This window comes from Ovis aries, chromosome 8, assembly GCF_016772045.2.
Source record: "Ovis aries strain OAR_USU_Benz2616 breed Rambouillet chromosome 8, ARS-UI_Ramb_v3.0, whole genome shotgun sequence".
Taxonomy (NCBI): Eukaryota; Metazoa; Chordata; class Mammalia; order Artiodactyla; family Bovidae; genus Ovis; species Ovis aries.
This window is the reverse complement of record NC_056061.1, coordinates 71,179,265-71,200,032: the sequence shown is the minus strand read 5'-3', so window position 1 is coordinate 71,200,032 and position 20,768 is coordinate 71,179,265. Positions and strand designations below refer to the sequence as shown.

The 20,768-nt window shown below is 37.0% G+C and overlaps 1 protein-coding gene across 4 annotated transcripts in view; it reads right to left on the bottom strand.

Moving 5' to 3' along the window:
* ADGB (androglobin) overlaps positions 1-20,768 on the bottom strand; it is a 186,796-nt gene that overhangs the window by 102,354 nt on the left and 63,674 nt on the right. For 3 of the 4 annotated variants that reach the window (XM_012183068.4, XM_060419796.1, XM_060419798.1), the window contains 4 exons: positions 17,088-17,228; positions 14,766-14,860; positions 7,108-7,282; positions 3,891-3,981 (listed from right to left, as the gene is read on the bottom strand). In XM_012183068.4, coding sequence (XP_012038458.1) covers positions 3,891-3,981; positions 7,108-7,282; positions 14,766-14,860; positions 17,088-17,228 — 502 coding nt within the window. The remainder of the gene's footprint in view (positions 1-3,890; positions 3,982-7,107; positions 7,283-14,765; positions 14,861-17,087; positions 17,229-20,768) is intronic. The other variant, XM_060419797.1, reaches the window with a different exon arrangement.

Here is a 20,768-nt window from a genome sequence, read left to right as displayed (position 1 = left end):
GTCCATAAAATATTTGAGAAGTATGCAATCTCAGTGAGTTAATAGACAATCAAAAACTATTTGGAATGATAAAATTATCATAGTGGGTAACACTAACTATAAAATTAAGTAGAAAAATTACAAGGTTTACTATTTTTATGTTTAAGAAAATTCTGTCTCTACATGGTATTTTGTGTTTGCAACAGATGAAAAAATGTAGCATGTTACATAATCTAACAAATTAGGCCATAAAATATAGCTTTATATTTAATTTTAGGCTTATAATGAAGTTATGGAGGCTTCCCTGGTGGCTCAGTGGTAAAGAATCCGCCTGCAATGCAGGAGACTCAGGTTCGATCCCTGGGTTGGGAAGGTCCTCTGGAGAAGGAAATGGCTACCCACTCCAGTATTCTTGCCTGGAGAATCCCATGGACAGAGGAGCCTGGTGGGCTACAGTCCAAGGGATTGCAAAAGGTCGGATACGAATGAGAGTTATAGGTATGAGAGAATTTTTGGTTTGTAAAATCTAATAGTTCAATTCAGTCGTTCAGTTGTGTCTGACTTTTTGTGACCCCATGGACCGCAGCACACCAGGCCTCCCTGTCTATCACCAACTCCCGGAGTTTACCCAAACTCATGTCCATTAAGTCAGTGATGCCATCCAACCATCTCATTTTCTGTGGTCCCCTTCTCCTCCTGCCTTCATCTTTCCCAGCATCAAGGTCTTTTCAAATGAGTCAGCTCTTTGTATCAGGTGGCCAAAGGAATGGAGTTTCAGCTTCAGCATCAGTCCTCAATGAACACCCAGGACTGAGCTCCTTTAGGATGGACTGGTTGGATCTCCTTGCAGTCCAAGGGACTCTCAAGAGTCTTCTCCAACACCACGGTTCAAAAGCATCAATACTTATGCATAGGAAAAACCATGGTTCCCCAGAAACATCATTTTGATTATTTGAATTTTTAATGATGATTTATATAATTGGTAAGGGATGACCCTGGTGGTTCAGACAGTAAGGAATCTGCCTGCAATAAGGGAGACCTGGGTTCAATCCCTGGTTCGGGAAGATTTCCTGGAAAACGGAATGGCAACCCACTCCAGTATTCTTTCTTGGAGAATTCCATGAACAGAGGGGCCTGGCAGACTATAGCCCATGGGGTCGCAAAGAGTCGAATATGACTGAGTGACTAACATTTTCTCCTTTCTCGTATAATTGGTAAGAGTTTATTTATTATTCTTTTTGGCTTTTAAAGTACGTAAAGAAAAATCAAATATGCCACTGTTGTAAATGCAATTTAAAATGTTTAAATAAATTCAGCTAACTTTTAAAACTTATTTAAGATGTGTATAGAAATTAATAATTTATTTATATGATTTTTTACAGGTTAAAATGAAAGTTTGAGGAAAACTAGATTTGCAAATATATAACAGAACAAATCTTTCAAACCAAGGTAGCAGCAAATTGAATTTTCTGTGTATAAGATTCCCATGGCTAACTATGTCTGCTTTGCAGCCTAGCAGTCTCTCCTCACCCGCTTTTCACTGTTTAATCGTTGATGGCACAGAGCTGCAGTGGCCTTAAAAGTAAGATATTTCAATAATATTCCTAATATCTTCAACTTAACTAGAATCCAAAAATTGTAGATTGACTGGCTATGATGCAAACAGGCTCTGGAAGTAGGAAAGTACAATGAATAGGCTTCTGATCTAAATTCTGACTGCTTTTATTCATCAGTTTATACTCTTAGCATGGATTTTAATATATCCAAGGGAAGGATAAACCATACCTAGCGGTAATTGTATTCATGACATATATAAGCCTATCATATATATATAAGCCATTCACAAATTTTAATGATTTAAAAAATTAGAATAAAGTACACACATCATAAATGTAAAACCTGATGAAAACCTACCAAGTGAACACGGCCATATCACCATTATTCAGATCAAGAGGTATTATCAGGCCCCACAAATCCTGCCCTTGCCCATCACAGCCAACACTCCTCCCCATGGGTAACTTCCCGACTATTGAGTTCCAGCACCATATATTGCTTTTATTAAAAAAAATCTGTATTAGTAAAATAATTAAAAATAAACCATATACATTTTGTACCAGATTTCTTTGGTCTAATATTTTTGTATGTGACATTTATCCATGCTGATTTTTGTTGGAGTATTTTTTCACTTTATATCTATATATTATCATATTATCAGTCTTAGGTTTTACTATAATATCCAGCTGCAGTTTTCTCTCCATTTATATTATGTGACGTTTCTTAGAAATTCCTAAATCTTGATTTAGTTTTTTAACTTTCTGGAAAATTTTCCCACTATATTTTTATTTCATGATTATTCCCCAAACTCTATCCTGTACTTCTAAGGACCCATATACAAGTATGTTGATCTTTATCAACTTGTCTTATAAGTCATTTACTGTACTTTCCCTCTTTTTTTTTTTTTTTGTTTTAGTCTCTGAACATCAGTCTGGATGTTGTCTTTTGACCTGTTTTTCATTTTTCTAACTTGTCTTTTTCTTGTTTTACCTAATCTGTGATTAAGCACATCCATTGAATTCTATATATCAGTTATTTTGTCTTCCTTGGTTCTAGAACCCCATTTTGTAAACCATTTTACATATTATTACTATTGAATATTATTTATTTTTATTTTTTACAACTTTATTGAGGGATTATTGAAATATAGTTAACTGCACAAAAAATTGATAATCCTTGATATATGTACATATCCATGTGTTAGTTATCAATTGCTTCATAATAAACCACCACACTTTTAATGGTAAAATCATATCACCCACTGCTCCTTTTCATTTCTGCTATCTGTAGACTTCATTTTCGCCACGATGAACTTCCCAGGTGGCACTAGTGATACAGAATCTGCTTGCCAATTCAGAAGATGCAAGAGATGCCGACTCAATCCCTGGGTGGAGAAGAGCCCCTGGAGTAGGAAATGGCAACCTGTTCTTGCCTGGAAAATTCCATGGACAGAGGAGCCTGGCAGGCTACAGTCCATAGGTTCACAAAGAGTCAGACACAAGTGAGTGACTGAGCACATAGACATGAACTTGTTAAAAACATGAGATCCAGGATCACAGGTTTTATTTCTATCCCTACTGTCACACTCAAATATTAGTAAATTTGGATTCTTCCTTCCCTTCTTTCTTTTTCTTCTTCATTGTCTTTGCTGTTATATTTAGTTAGCTCTTTTTGTTTGTTTGTTTCCTTCTAAGAGTGACGGACTTCATCTCCCAGGTATTTATGACAATCATTTGATCTTGTGATATAATTTACCAGGTAATAAAGAGCTGACTCATTTGAAAAGACCCTGATGCTGGGAAAGATTGAGGGCAGGAGGAGAAGGGGACGACAGAGGATGAGACGGTTGGATGGCATCACCGACTCGATGGACACGGGTTTGGGTGAACTCCGGGAGTTGGTGATGGACAGGGAGGCCTGGCGTGCTGCGGTTCACGGGGTTGCAAAGAGTCAGACACAACTGAGAGAGTGAACTGAACTGAATCAAAAACATTTCCCAATGCTAACTTTTAAAGTAAAACAATACTGTAAAGTAATTAACCTCCAATTAAAATAAATAAATTTATATTTAAAAAATAAAGTAAAACAAAATACTGTGTCTCAGTATATGGCTTCTCAGACAGAAGCCAAAGCTGTAAAACCTGACATATGTAGGCCTTATTTTAACCAATTCAAAATTTATCTTAAATGTTTATTACTGTGAAATAGAACCTACATTTTTGTTTTCCTATAATCACTGCATTTACACAAACTTAAATACATTTGCCACCAAACCATACATTTTTAACTACACAAAATCACAAAATACTTTATCTGTTAACAAGAGGTATTCATGGGAAAGACTGTTAAATACTTACGTTTCTGTTGGAATGGTAAATGGAGTCATTCTATAATTCAAAAATGGACTTGAAATCTCAAGAAATTGGTCAGGCTTCTTTATTACTATTTCTAAAAAGAGAAAGGCAGTGTTCTACACTTGTTAAAAGAAATATTCCAAGATTATACGTAGAATTTAACATTTAATGCAATACTGATTAGATTATCCATTTACTCAGCAAATTTCAGTAGACTTAAATAGAAATGTACGTGATATATAAAGTTTCGTACTAAAAAGGCTTTATAGATCCTGCCAATTTGAGATTTCTTTAGTCTTCCTTCAGTTGCTTTCCAGATTTACAACATGAAACAATGAAATCTCAAGGGAGAAAATCAGTCATGTCTTCTAGAGTTATTACTGTATTTGGCATTCACTGCTTTTTCAAGTACAAGAAAGACTTTCTATAAAAGTCTTTTACTAAAAAATGTTTTCGTTTAGTTAACCTCTAACAACACAATTGCTCAAGACATGAAAAAAAAAGTGGGCTAAATACATGAAGTTAGTAGTAGGAAGAACAGAAAATGTAACAAGTAAAGGTCAGAAATAGAAAAGAAAGCAATAGGCCAAGAAATTAGTTACAGGTATTCCTAAAGGTGTCTGAAGATGACAAAGAAGTAACTTCTCAATAGAGAAGGCACACAGCCCATGCACAAATATGGTGAACAGTAAATTAAACATTAGGCATGATTATCTTAACAAAAGCTCCTATAGCAGTGAAAAAGATGCCCACAGGATGAAAAGAAGTGAGAATATGACACAGTGCATTTGACTTTTCTGTGCTTCTTCTGTGATCATCTCTAAATTGATCTCTTTCTCTGTTTCCTGTTATTTTCACTTGAAATACTAAACCCAGTGGAGAGAAGACAGCGATGTGGTAAGCCTCGAAGTGGAAGACCTCAGTTCTGGAATCCCATCAAGCCTGAGGTTTTCTTCCACAGCTTACAACAGAGACACAGAGTTATACAACAGTCAGTAGCAAAATCAGAAAATAGCTGTAATATTTTTCAGCTATTTAAAATGTTAAAAAATATTTTAATATTTTTCCTTTCCTTCATGTATTTCTGATATTCTGAAAGAACTGTTTTAAGTGTGCCTCTATGCATTTAGGGTTTCCCAGGTGGCTCAGCGGTAAAGAATCCGCCTGCCTTTGGAGGAGATGCAGGAGACAGTTTCGATCCCTGAGTCAAGAAAATCCCCTGGAGGAGGAATTGGCAACTCACTCCAGTATTCTTGCCGGGAAACTCCCGTGGACAGAGAAGCCTGGCGGGCTACAGTCCATGGGGTCACAAAGAGGAAGGCACAACTGAGTACAACCATCTTCGCATTTAATTAAAATATAGCTTTTAATTAAATTAAAATATAGCAAGATTTTTCTCTCAAGCATCATGTGAATTCTGATCTTTGGAAAAACGAAAGTGGACAGGAAGGAAAGAGGGAGGGAGGAAAGTTGGAAAGTTCCTGGAATCAAAATCAACAGTTGGCACTGGAGTGGCATCAACAGCCTGTTGCAGAAACTCAAGGAATGTAAGGAAATAACTGAAATAATGAAGCAGGTGGGAGAGAGGCAGACAAGGTTAGTAAAAAAAATAAATAAATAAAAATAAACTGACCATTTCTCCTTTACATCTAAACCAGATATTTCTTTAATCTTTGTTCTTTTCTGGCAAGGATAAAACATGTTGTGCTAGAAAATTTTTGCCACCAGCTGTACTGGTTGTATCAATGTAGGCAGAAAGCAAATGTGAGGAAAATTACATGGTTAACAGTTGTTATTTATATCTTAAAAACATGTAAATTATGGTTGGACGTAGGAGGCAAGGAACAGGTAAATACTCCAATCTCTGTGGCTATTGTAGTTTTAGGATCCTGAGTACCACTGTACCAGTGGTACCGTAAGTACCACTGAGACTTATGTATTACTCTGTGGCTGAGATACAGTTCTTTTGTCCCATGCACTGAAGTATCAGCAGTACTTGAATTGGTCGCAGGAACACAGCAAGCACCATCATTAAGAGTATAAGACATGGTTCATGGGACCAACCACTTAAAGCTTATTTACATGCTTCTTAGGGATGCCTTTAGTAAACTGGCACTAGGTATGTTCACTGTGGCTTTGTCTTCATTGTTCATTCAAGGACAGGCCTAATGCAGTAACCTCTAGAATGTGATGACCTGTTACTGGATCAATACAATTAGAAGATAATGAGGTACTGGAAAAGAAAAAGGAAGAAAATGAGAAAGCAAGGAAAAGAACACAAAGATAACAAAAAAGATAATTTAAGCTTTTTGGAATAGGAAATACACACACACACACACACACACACACACACACACACACACACACATATATAAACCACAGCACTCCAATTCTTTATCATCATTCATTAAAACCTACAAGTGTAAATTAGCTACAGAAAGGCCATATGTTTACTTTGAATCAACATAAACAAACTGAGCTATTCTGCTAGGCCATAATTTTTTAATTTTTAGTTTTTGTTTTCTAATCCCCTCTGCTCATGATTTTCCATTTATGGTCTTGCTCAACTCTTCTCTTGCCATGTTGGTCTCTCTTCCATTCAAACATGGTGCTCACAGAAGGAGTGTAAATGAAGACATAGAGAAATGATAAAAGGAATAAAAATTAGACTTGGATTATAAGGAATTCAGAAATAAAAGATAGGAATAAGAACCAAATGGGAACAGACTCCTTAGCATATTCTCAGCCTGTGTGAATCTGTGTATTTCCAAGTACAATTGCTGCTCATTGGCTACACGACGATATTGACAGGAGCCAGCCCAGGCAGAAGTCTTACTCCTATAGCAGTTTTAAATAAAATTCAGTCAATTAAAGATGATGTCCTACTGGGCAGCACAGAATGATCCCCATGTTTGAAATCCACACCAGTGGGTTAACATATATGCTGTTTATGTGCTCCAAACCACTTTTCTATCACAGTTATAATCATAGTGCCATCACCCAAAGAATGGCCTGTATTTATCTGGTCAGTTTAGATGTGAAAACCAAACTAATCAGAGTCTGAGATGTGCAGAAGTCATCCTTTCAGACATAAAATTAGATGAAGGCTTTAAGTGTAATGTTGGATTGCTTTTTTGATATATCTCTCATATTACAAATAGAACTATTAGAACTTCATAGAGAGAAAGTTGATTAGATTTTTGGACAAGATGAACCATACCTTGAGCTTCATCTGTTATAACAGCTTCTTTTTTTGGACGAAAGAGTTTCCAGGGAGGTACAGGAGGTGGTTTTGGCGGTGCTATAAGGGGGCAGGATCTAGTTCTTGTGACCAGCACAGGATGGCTACAGATATGGGAAAGCCCATATTCTCTAAGCTTCTCAGCAGAATCAGCCTAAAAAGTGGAATGCAGGGTTAAAAGGAGTTTTGTATCTGCTTTATGCATTAAAGATAACACTTTCCATCATTATATAAATATTATCACCACTATTCTAGAGAGATATAGTGGTAATATTTCCTCATCCTTTAGCATAAGCACTAGGGCCTCCCTGGTAGCTCAGGTGGTAGAGAATCTGCCTGTAATGCAGGAGATCCAGCTTTGATCCCTGGGTCAGGAAGGTGCCCTGGAGAAGGAAATGGCAACCCACTCCAGAATACTTGCCTGGAGAATCCCATGGACAGAGGAGCCTTGTGGGCTACAGTCCATGGGGTTGCAAAGAGTCCAACATGACTAAGTTACTAACACACACACGTAGTGTAAGCGCTATTACTCTCTGTATTTCTTTCAGTCTTTTAGGGTATGTGGGGCTCCCTTTCTTTATTTACAAAATGAGGGACTAGAGCTAGGATTTTAAGATTCTATGACATTGCAAAAGTCTCAGAATATCAGTTTTGGTTCTAAGATTTTAAGATTCTATGACATTGCAAAAGTCTCAGAATATCAGTTTTGGTCCAAAATTAATCAACTATTATTTTTGTTGGGCTTCCCTGGAGTCTCAAATGGTAAAGAATCTGCCTGCAGTGTAGGAGATCCAGGTTTAATCCCTGGGTGGGGAAGATCCCCTGGAGAAGGGAAAGGCTACACAGTATTCCTGCCTGGAAAATTCTATGGACAGAGGAGCCTGGTGGGCTATACAGTCCATATGGGGTCACAAAGAGTTGGACACAACTGAGCTACTAACACTTTCTTTAAAGGTTAAAGATTTGATACAAGTACTTAACATATAAAGTCTTTGTCAGTTTTTTTTTTTTTTTTTTAAGCACTAACAATTGCTCGATAGTTTTCAAAAAACCCCACTGCCCTTAGTGTGTTGGGTCCATGAGGGTAAGCAGTTGCCTGGTCTACAGTTTATGTCCTCAGGCTTCCCTGCACAAAATCCCCATGATCACTCCTGACAAAGGAGGCATTCACAGAAGGGCAGATGGTCCAGGCAAATCCAAATCAAGTCATTGGAAGAAATTCAAGTCATTGTAGAAATTCAGCTACCAACTGATGGCTGAAAGACGCCATAAGAAACTGAAAGGTATGTGAAGGTTAAAGTAACATACCCTGTAGTCAAATTCTGATATTATGGTCTAAACGCTGACACAGTTAAAGTAAAATAAAACATTAACTACATTAAAGTCAGTTTTGCCAATAACTGTTTTTCTTCCTCGTGGTTTTATATCATCAATTTCTATGCAAATAGCAATGTTTGAAAATGAAAATTTACAAAGTAGTAATTTGAATTAGGATCAGAAGCTCACCTACTAGCCTATTGGAAGTTATTGCCTCAGCTAGAACATGTATTAAGTTCAGTAGAGTCATTTAAAAGCTTTATAAATATATGGAATAAAGAGAAAAGTTGCTTCAATGTTTTAAATTTTTTTTAAAGCACTGATTTAAGGAGAGGAAATTGTCATGCCCCTTTTATCCCATCTATATGTTGGCAATTCATTGAAAAAATTCAGAAACCTCTGAAATTATGCTTTAATAATTCAAGGTCAACTCTTTGCGACCCTTTGGACTATAGCCTGGCAGGCTCCTTTGTCCATTGAATTTCCCAGGCAAGAATACTGGAGTGGGTTGCCATTTTCCCCCTCCAGGGGATCTTCCTGACCCAGGGATTGAACTGGCATCTCTTGTGTCTCCTGCATTGCAGGCAGATTCTTTACCCACTGAACCACTGGGAAAGCCCTAAGTAGTATTTATAAGTTGAATAATTTCTGGATAGTTCATACATTTGCTCTATATATCTCAATTCCTTCTTATAATTACAACCAAAATTATAATCCACCTGCTTTCTCTTTTGAACAGTGGAACACCAAAAAACAAAACTATTCAAGGCATTCAGAAGATCTAAGATATAGTATTAAATAATTATGTATGGTATTTTCATCTATTTTATTATTTAAATAATTCACAAAAGTATTAGCTTGATGTGGAAAGGATGTGGAAAAGACTCTGATGCTGGGAGGGATTGGGGGCAGGAGGAGAAGGGGACGACAGAGAATGAGATGGCTGGATGACATCACTGACTCGATGGACGCGAGTTTGAGTGAACTCCGGGAGTTGGTGATGGACAGGGAGGCCTGGCGTGCTGCGATTCATGGGGTCACAAAGAGTCAGACACGACTGAGCAACTGAACTGAACTGAAAGTATGTAAGCCAGTTTCTCATACTTCACTTTATTTCCAACATACTACACAATACTTCTGAATAAGGTAAATTAATGCTTAATAATTTTCATAGTTTGATATTGGGAAACTTTGTTCAAGGGTTCCAGATTTCCTTATATTAGAATTAGGGACAGAGAGTAATTTAAAATAGTGAAATGTTCTAGTGAAATACTTACTAGGCCTCTTCAGGAAATATTTTTGAATAATTCATGTTTTTGTTGTTGTTTAATCACTAAGTAGTATCTGGCTTTTTGCAACCCCATGGACTGTAATCTGCCAGGGTCCTCTGTCCATGGGATTTTCCAGGCAAGAGTACTGGAATGGGTCGCCATTTCCTTTTCTAGGGGAATCTTCCTGACCCAGGGATTGAACCCGCATCTCCTGTACTGGCAGGCGGATTCTTTACCACTGAGTCACCAAGGAAGCCCAAATGTAAGACAAACCAGAAGTTTCCTTGCCCATAACACCCTTTCACTCCCTTAGTCAGTCCACCTCAGATATTCTAAAAGTAAGGGTTTGAGAAGGGAGAGGAGGCTTTTTTAGAACTCCCAGTTAACCCATTTAAATAAAAAGGAAATAATAAATAAACAAATAAAACTAAAATTTAGAAGACCCAGAAGTAACAAGATGGGGGGATAAGATAGAGTAATTTGTGAAACTGTTTCTTTCCATGTTTTGCTTTGTTTTCTTGCATTCTTTGCCAATTCCTCACATAAAGGTAAAGTGTTGATTTTATTTTACATGTTGCTCTTCTTGTCTTTGGGGCTAGAATTTTTTGCTATGTACTCCATTTAATAAAATTCCATTAGAAAGAATTTTCTTCTGTAGATTTATCTTCAAAACATGATATCATCTTTATATTCTGATCTCTACCAAGAGACCCTGCTTATCCTAATAGGTAACGTAAAAGAAACAGCAGGAGACTGTAATGTTGGAGGCGGTTCATTACAGCTTGGAAGCTCATCTCATTACTGTTACAGACACTGGGCCAATTCCTGAACCACTGGACCCTGTAAGACATTTCAACCCCCACAGTGAGGATTTATAACACTCTGCATGTCCAGGCTCCCCCCTACACCTCAGACTGCCTCTAAAACTTCTTCTTTTGCAGTCTGTTCAAACTCCAGTAGTCCCTTGAACCCAGTGGGTTATCCTTCACCTCCAAACTTTCCAACATAAGCTTCCTTCTGCTTCACGCATATGCTTTTTCCTACTTTCCAGGCTAACTTTAAAGCCACTGCTTCAACAATTTTCTTTTTTTTCCTTTGGGAAGACTTCCCTCAGTTCAGTTCACTTGCTCAGTTGTGTCTGACTCTGCAACCCCATGGACTGCAGCACATCAGGCTTCCTTGTCCATCACCAACTTCGGGAGGTTGCTCAAACCCATGTCCATAGAGTCTGTGATGTCATCCAACCATCTCATCCTCTGTTGTCCCCCTCTCCTCCTGCCTTCAATCTTTCCCAGCATCAGGGTCTTTTCCAGTGAGTCAGTTCTTCGCATCAGGTGGCCAAAGGATTGGAGTTTCAGCGTCAGCATCAGTCCTTCCGATGAATATTCAGGGTTGTTTTCCTTTAGGATTGATTGGTTTGATCTCCTTGCAGTCTTCTCCAACACCACAGTTCAAAAGCATCAATTATTTGGTGCTCAGCTTTCTTTATGATCCACCTCTCACATCCATACATGACTCCTGGAAAAATGATAGCTTTGACTAGATGAACATTTGTCAACAAAGTAATGTCTCTGCTTTTTAATATGTTGCCTAGGTTTGTCATAGCTTTTCTTCCAAGGAGCAAGCGATTTATAATTTCATGGCTGCAGTCACCATCTGCAGTGATTTCCTTGGTCACCCACTAGACAGAAAGATATGTCTCTGCTATGTGTTCCATATACATTATTTCACTCCTTCATTAATTCATTTATTTGGTTACTCAGTCAATGCACTTTATTTAAATGCTACATCTACCATATTCCAAGCAACTTCTATTATGCTAATATTCTAACTTTATTACTGCTTGCTTGCCTGCTTTTCTCATCAACTCTAAACTTTGTGGGGAAAGTCCTTATTAGTCACGCTCAACATGGTGTCTTCCTCAGATTCCAGCTAGCTGTTTAGCAAAGAATAATTAATTAACATCTGTTGAATTAATGAGTCAACATGTGCTTTTTTTTTACTTTTAAATTTAAAAAATTTTGTTTCCCGGTTTTTCAGTCAGAAAGACAAAAGTTCAAGTGAATTTTTCTGTGCCTTCTTTTTTGTGTAATTACGATGTCAATCTTATCTTTTTGTGTTTCAATTTTTAAAAGTATTTAAGTACTTCCCATGGAACACTCCACAAAGCATGGCTCATGGTCTTTTGCAGTCCACAGTATTAGAGGGTTTAATATCTCGGAATAGCTAAGGCAATGGCCAATGTCAGGTAGTAAGATTAAGAAAAAATAAAATCAGGGCTGATGCAGCCATCCTAAAAAGAGACTTAAGTTGAGGGGGGACCCTGAGAAGCACACTTGAATTTAGCCATGACCAAACTTGAACAACTTTTAAATGAAAACAGAAGAACTGCCCTTTTCTCTACATTCATAATAGCACATTTTGTCCTATTGTCTTGACAATATTACCCTTCTTACATTGCAGACTTTTGCAGTAAGGAATGTTTCCTATCTAAAAAAGAGAAGGAGAAGGTGGAGGCACAAAGAAGGAAAGAAAAGGAAGAAGAAATGATAACATTTAAGCTCCTTGGTCAAATCATCCAGAAGACAAATATAAGTGCAATAATCATACAATTGGTGTATTTACATTTCAACCAAATTTCCATTCAATTTTTAAACAGTTAGCTTTTTCTAATTAATCAAATTATTTATTACTGTTTTCTTATACTTTAATGTAATGATCAGTCAATTCAGTCGCTCAGTTGTGTCCGACTCTTTGTGACCCCATGAATCACAGCATGTCAGGCCTCCCTGTCCATCAGCAACTCCCGGAGTTCACACGATTTCAGACACATGGAATTCTAGCAATAAAGTGTTGGATGTTTAAAATTCCCCCTAGAGGGTTAGGGATCAATACAGATGCAATAAGATGTTTGTCTAAATAGATTAAAGAGTAATTTAGTGAGCTTTACCCTTTAAAAGGGAAGGAGAAAAGAATGATTTTTTATGTCCAAAACCCAAAAATAACATAAAATTATGGCAAATCCACACATCTCATGTAACTATTAAATATTATGTTATCAAATGTTTAACATCACAGGAAAATGTTAGTGATACAGTGTCAAGTGAAAAAGCTCATTTCAAAACAGAAAGTAAAATAGAATTTCCCTGAGTAAAAAGTTTATACACATATACATGTAGGAAATATGCAGAGAAGAAAAAAAAAAAAAGGCAAAGTATATAGGCCAAAATGTTAACAGTGCCTATGACTAAGCATTTATATTACAAATATTTAAATTTTAAACCCCTTTGTCCATATTTTCTAAATTTTCTATAAGTTGTTAATTTTCTAAGAAAAGAGCAATTAACATTTTTGTGTGTATTATTTTAAGGCATTCATAGCAGTGGTTTACTAGATATGAATTCATTTAATTTGTCTTAGGTTAAGAAAGTATGTATGATCTGTTTATAGAAAAGTGATGTACTATTACTTAGAAATGATTTATACAATTCTCACTAAAATACATGATTTGATGCCCTTTGTTTACAATGAAGAGAACTGATAAACTATATAAAACTACATCTTTTTTTTTTTCTTTTAGATTAAACTATTGCAATCATCTGGGCTTCCCCAGTAGCACAGCTGGTAAAGAATCTGCCTGCATTGTGGGAGACCTGGGTTGGATCCCTGGGTTGGGAAGATCCCCTGGAAAAGGCCATGGCAACCCACCCCAGTATTCTTCCCTGGAAAAGTCCCATGGACAGAGAAGCCTGGTGGGCTATAGTCCATGGGGTTGGTCTCAGAATGGGACACAACTGAGGGACTAAGCACAGAACAGCATTAAGAAAACTTTGCCTGTACTGAGTCCCTGTACCGAAGTGTTTAATTACAGAGACAAGACTGAAATTCAAGAATAAAATTGTAATTGAATAATGGTATATTTTCTACTTTCATTGTTGCAAAAGGGTGTTGACAAACTTTGGAAAATTCCTAAAGAGATGGGAGTATCAGACCACCTTACCTGTCTCCAGAGAAATCTGTATGAAGGTCAAGAAGCAACAGTTAGAACTGGACATGGAACAACAGACTGGTCCAAGATTGGGAAACGAGTAGACAAGGCTATCTACTGTCACCCTGCTTATTTAACTTATATGAGAGTACATCATGCAAAATGCCAGGCTGGATGAATCACAAGCTGAAATCAAGATTGCTGGGAGAAATTTCAACAACCTCATATATGCAGATGATACTATTCTAATGGCAGAAAGTGAAGAGGGGCTTCTTGATGAGGGTGAAAGAGGAGAGTGAAAAATCTGACTTGAATCTCAACATTTAAAACTAAAGATCATGGCATCTGGTCCCATCACTTCATGACAAATAGAATGGGAAAAAGTGGGAGCTGGGACAGATTTTCCTTTTTTGGGCACCAAAATCACTGCAGACTGTGACTGTGGCCATGAAATTAAAAAACGCTTGCTCGGTGGAAAGAAAGCTATGACAAATCTGGACAGTGTATTAAAAAGCAGAGACATCACTTTGCTGACAAAGGTGCATTATAGTCAAAACTATGTTTTTTCCTGTAATCATGTATGAATGTGAGAGGTGGACCATAAGGAAGGCTGAGTGCTGAAGAATTGATGCTTTTGGATTGTGGAGCTGGAGAAGACTCTTGAGAGTCCCTTGGACAGCAAGGAGATCAAACTAGTCAATCTCAAAGGAAATCAACCCTGAAAATTCATTGAAAGGACTGATGCTGAAGCTGAAGCTCTAATACTTTGGCCACCTGATGTGAAGACCAACTAACTGCAAAGAACCTAATGCTGGGAAACACTGAAGGCAAAAGAAGGGGATAGCAGAGGATAAGATGATTGGATGGCATCTCAGACTCAATGGACATGAATTGAGCAAACTCTAGGAGATAGTGGAGGACTGGCTTGCTTCATTCCATGGGGTTGCAACGAGTCAGACATGACTTGGTAACGAAAAAAAACAACACTTTTCTACAACAAAGGACCACAGACACACACAAACACCATAAATTATACCAAGTTTCTTGGCCTTAGTGCTTACCATCTTCTCTAATAAAAATATCTTCTTTTCAAACAAATAGAGAGGTGTGAAGGTTGCATATACTACCATCTGAGGGGACTGTATTGCTGAAGAACCTGTAAATCCAAACATATGTTGTGTCATGGGAATTCTAGCCAAAATGGGTCTGGCAGGTCATGGTAGACCATTCAGATTTCTTAATGACCTTATCTTTGCTGATGAAAAATAGGTAAACGACTTGACATGCATTTTAAAAATGCTAACTCTCAAATGTACATCTATAGTATAGAATGTCTCATTAGTTTTGCTTTCATAATAGTACCATATAATTCATTAAGGAATCATTTTATTTCAATGTAAAAAAGTTATTACATAAACTCACTCTGGCTATTAGCCTATGTAACTTAACTTTCATAGAATCTTTAATTTGAATTTAAAGAAGTTTGGGAGTTTCTATGTCATTTCAAGGAGAAAAAAACCACAAATTAATCCTCTCATGAGAAAGGGAAACTAAGAAGGTAACTTAGTTTGAAATGTATAATGCTTGTAGATCTGCTTCTGAGAATCAATATTTATTCCCTAATATCCCTGAAATTACTACATTTGATTCATCGTGTTTTTGTCCTTTAAAGATTCTGGTCAAAACAACAGAATTTACTTTCTTCTTGTTTTTATTTTTAATTGAAAAGTTTTGTTTTATTCCTTTAAAGTTTAAGCAGTTATATATAACTGCACTAAATAATGTTTATTGAAGAATAATATCTTTAAAGCCACATTATGTAAATTAGATGTGAGCCCTGGCTCACTCCAGAATGGATTAAGATGTGAAATATGCCAAACTTATAAAAATACGTTTTCACATTTAAAAAGAAAATTTGTATATGTACAGGAGCAAAATTTGTCACCCCAAAATGTATCTCCTTGGCATGAGGATTATTTCAGCCTGATGCTTTTTAAGAACTTACCACCCCTCGTAACTGTCTAAAAGAATTTAAAGGCCTGGTCCAGGCAGAGTACTGTCACCAAAGAGACTATAAAGAATGTGGGCCAGGTGTGTTTGGGGGGCACTCAGCATGGCCTGGAGACCAGAGTCCTCTCTGTATTCCACTGTCTCTGCCTGGCAGAGCAAACATTACATTTGTTTTCCCATCTCCAGTGAATTGTTTTCCTCCCATTTGAAGTCACAACCCCTACCCCCTTTCTCCTTCTCTCACATGGTAGGTAAGCCTCAATTATCTAACATGTCTTTGGGTCTTATTTTTCTTATAAGGTCCCATACGTAGTAATACATAATGATTATTATTTTTTTCTTCTGTGAATATGCCTCATATCAATTTGATTCTTAGACCAGCTAGAAGAACCTGGAGAGACTAGAGGGAAATTTTTTCCTTCTCCAATACATATTTTTCATGGAGCAGAGATCTGAACCCAGGCAATTTTAGTCCACAGTCCAAACTTTGAACTACATACTGTTTCTTGAGGTTGACCTTAACTATGAGTTTGGTAGAGAAAAAGGCATTATTACCTTCATTTTTACAAAGAAACTCAAGAAACGGTTTTGCAATCTCACAAATATGAATAATTATCAGTAAATTGGGGGATGTTATGTCATCGACTATCAAAAAAGATTACTTAAGATATCAATATAAGAAAAAAATGTTTAATAGGAAATTAAAAATACAAAAAAATGACTAGTGTTTGTATTTTCTTTACCAAACCACCAAATATCTTTCTGCAAAAATGCAAAGCCATAGCTATGAAGCTATTCTCACAAAAATCACAGCAATGTATTCAGAAAGAAGACAAAATGAAAAAAAATGATACAGCATAATACTGGGCGTAAATGGACATGTTTTCATGTAAAGAGGAGTGAACTGAGAATTATGCATTCTGGAAGCACCAAGATAGATGACTCAATGTTAGGACTATAAAGTTTTTTAGAAAAGATTTTATATATACATATATATATAGAACCTATATAGAAGAGGACATATACTAATATATATCAATATCTAATCAAATATTTACATAAATATACTTATATATTTTATAATGTAAACTATGTTATATACACTATAATAATATATATTAGTATATATCTTCATTCATGTAAACACTTTTGTGACTGTTGTACCATAAGTACTTTGATAATTTTGGCTTCTGTCTCATATGTAAGATCTTGCTTCATTATGCACAACCATCTGAGAGCTTAACAATTATGGGCAACTCTGAAAAGCTCATTTAGATATATCTGAACAGGAAATACATTTCTGTGCTCCAATGCTCTCCAGCATTTTAGGAAATGTGTACAATAACTATTATTCTAGGAGACTGAGAGCTTACAATCTGACAGAGACTGTAGAGAATATTGTACATCTGATGAGGGTCTTGAACCATGTATTGACCATTTGAATTTTTCCTTTTCTCTTTCCTTCTCTCCGTCTTTGCTCCTCTTCTTTCCAAGGTCTTTTGCATCTGCTTTTTCTGACATGTTAAAAAATACAATAAATCCTTTAACTACAAAATCTCAATCTATATTGCTTACTCAATTAGTGTTGAAAAAGAAAGCTAAAACAATAGTATTATTTAAGTGTAAAAAGAAAAATAACCACAAACTTCCCCAAACACTACTCACCTCGAATTAGTAACATCAAAACAAAACAAAAAGCTTCAAAAATCAACATATATTGTGAAAGACATGTCATTAATGACTACAAATAATTTTATGCCAAATGTAATCAGGTGAATATAATTTATCTGTATAAAGTCATGGTGTCAGGCTAGTCTTATTTTGAAAAGAAAAAAAAAATCAAGAAAAAATGTATTTAAAGTTGAGTCCTAAATGTGGAGCCCTCTTAGATTTTATTTATTTTGGGGTCTGCATTTCAAGAAATTCAGCTTTCTTCCTCTAGAATATCTTCTGGTGGAGACTGGCCACCAACCAACATCCACACCAACATCTTATTGTCAACAAGATGTGCATAGTAAACCCAGTACCCAGGACCATCTGCCACTTGAATTTCCATCCATATTTACATTTCTGTGAAACATGTTTTCCTTCACCTTAAAAAATCCCCTGAGATTTTTTATTTCCTAATATATCCCTTCCAATTCTAAAATAGAAATTTCAAATTTCTGCCATTCATTCTTTTGTCATTTGCTAAATCTATAATCAATATTGATCAGGTTGTGTTTTAAAAAATTTGTATATATAAAAAAACTATAATATTAACATCATGTGCAGTTTCTCAGCCTCTAAAATAAAACTATCTTGGCTTCTAGCTTTATAGTAGATTTAACATCTATGTTAGATACAAAGGCAAAGATAACTATAAGTGTAGGATGAAAATTTAATTTGGAAACAAGTATAAAAATAGACAATCAGAATATTATTTTGTGGTGTTGACTTAAAACTAGTTACAGGTAATAATATATGACTTCATGTATGATTTTTAAAATAGGCTTCCTTGGTGGCTCTGACAGTAAAGAATCTGCCGGCAATACAAGATACCTGGGTTTAATCTGGAGTCCAGAAGAGCCCCTGGAGAAGGGAATGGCAACCCATTCCAGCATTCTTGCCTGGGAAATCCCATGGACAGGAGAGCCTGGTGAGCTACAGTCCACGGGGTTGCAAAGAGTCAGAGACAACTGAGAGACTAATACTTTCACTTTCACTAAACGCCTATTCAAAACCCATAACTTAAAATAATATATAATAAAGTCTGTAAATAGGAAAAACACACTAAGTCACACAGAAATTCGGAAAGTATGCAAAAATGTGTACCAAAATGTGTTTTTGCCAATACATGAATAAATTTATTGTTCCTCTGTTGCTTCATTTCACCCATCTGGCCAACCCCTCTGAGCACAATTAGCAGCTGAGTCCTACGTCCTACTGGGGACAATCTTCCTCTAGTTCTGCAGGCTTCTGCCCTATTTTAAGTAATCATGATCTGTATCATAAAATCTAACAGAAATTTGAACTCCCATCATATTTCAATTCTCAGCACTATCTGGAACAGACAATCTCTCCGATTCTTGAAACATTCTTTTCCTTTGATTTCCAACAGTGACCTGCTCTGCTGATCTTCCTGTTTTCCTGGCCATTCTTTAACCTTATTTGCCAGCTCGTTATTTTGTACCAGCTCTCAGATATTTAGCTTCTTTCAAGCTTAGTCTTAAGGTTCCTAATCTTCTCACTCTACACCATCTCATTGGGAATATCATTCATCATTTAATGTAGCATGCATTTGTCAGTGATTCCCAAGGGTATATCAACAGCCTGGAACTCCTGACATGAAAAGTACACTTGATTTCTTAAAGGCACCTCAAATTCAGTATGCTCTAAATCATTTTGTGGTCTCTCCTCATAAAGCCATTCCTTTTTTTCATTACCCATTAAACATACTACCATCTATCCAGTTCTGCAAGTAAGAATTCTACAAATTATCTTTGCCACATTCTACTATTTTTCACTTCATAAGTATCTCTCAATAATTTACTGTATCTGCTTCTCCACTGTGAGAATCCTATTAACCTACTCCAAGCGACTGTCATCTCTAACATGAGCTGATACAACAGTCATCAAATTGTTTTTTTCTGTGACTTCTCATGCCACTGACCTTCCACCTCCACCTGACTTCCATTTTTTTTTTTTTTCCAGAGAACCAGACTATCCTTTTCAAAATGTGAAATCGATCATGATTCAACTCTAAACTCTTCATTAGCTGTCAATGGCTCTTTGGTAAAGATCAAATATCTTAGCATGACCTAGAAGTTTTAACATGATCACTCTCCTACCTACTTCTTCAGGTTCTTTTTAAGCCACTTCCTTCCTCACATCCTCTCTTCCAGCTGAGAACATCTACCAGGTCTTCCAAGTCACTGTCATTTCTGCTGCTGCCCCATAATACTTATATAAGCCCTCTCTTCTACCTAGAATTCTCTTCCCTCCACAGTCCATCATCTTCCCCCAGATATCCTTCTAATTTTTGTGAACACAGCTCAAAATTCCTTAAGGAATCCTTCCCTGGTGCCCCAGACTAGGTCTCCCATGTGAATGACTTATAGTTTCCTGTATTTCCCTTCAAGACTCATGTCTTAGCATGTATTTATGATTTTTAAAATTAATGTCAGCCCTTCTCACATTACCTAAGCTCTAAGAGGTGAGATCCACATCTGATTTTGTTCAGGTTACTGCTAATTCCTGGAACACGTTACGGGTATTCTCAGCAAGTAGTACATTGATCTTTGTGACTCCATGGACTGTAGCCTGCCAGGCTCCTCTGTCCATGAAATTCTCCAGGCAAGAATACTGGAGTGGTTTGCCATCGCTTTCTCCAGGGGGTATTTCTGACCCAGGGTTTGAACCCAAGTCTCCAGCATTGCAGGCAGACCTTTACTGACTAAGCCACCAGGGAAGCCCAGGTACATTGAATGAACGGTTAATTGGATGGATGGATGCTGCTGTTGTTAAGTTGCTGCTGCTGTTGCTGCTGCTGCTGCTAAGTTGCTTCAGTCGTGTCCAACTCTGTGTGACCCCAGAGACGGCAGCCCACCAGGCTCCGCCGTCCCTGGGATTCTCCAGGCAAGAACACTGGAGTGGCTTCTCATTTCCTTCTCCAATGCATGAAAGTGAAAAGTGAAAGTGAAGTCACTGAGTCGTGTCCAACTCCCAGCGACCCCATGGACTGCAGCCTACCAGGCTCCTCCACCCATGGGATTTTCCAGGCAAGAGTACTGGAGTGGGGTGCCATTGCCTTCTCCGTGTTAAGTTGCTAAGTCATGTCAAACTCTTAGCAACCCCATGAACTGCAGCCCACCAGGCTCCTCTGTCCATGCGATTTCCTAGGCAAGAATACTGGAATGAGTTGCCATTTCCTTCTTCAGGTGATCTTCCCAACCCAATCGACACAGGTTCTATCTTCCCAGGGATTGAACCTGTGTCTTCTGCATTACAGGTGGATTTTTTACCACTGAGCTGCCTGGGAAACCCAGATAGATGGAGGATAGATAGATGTTAAT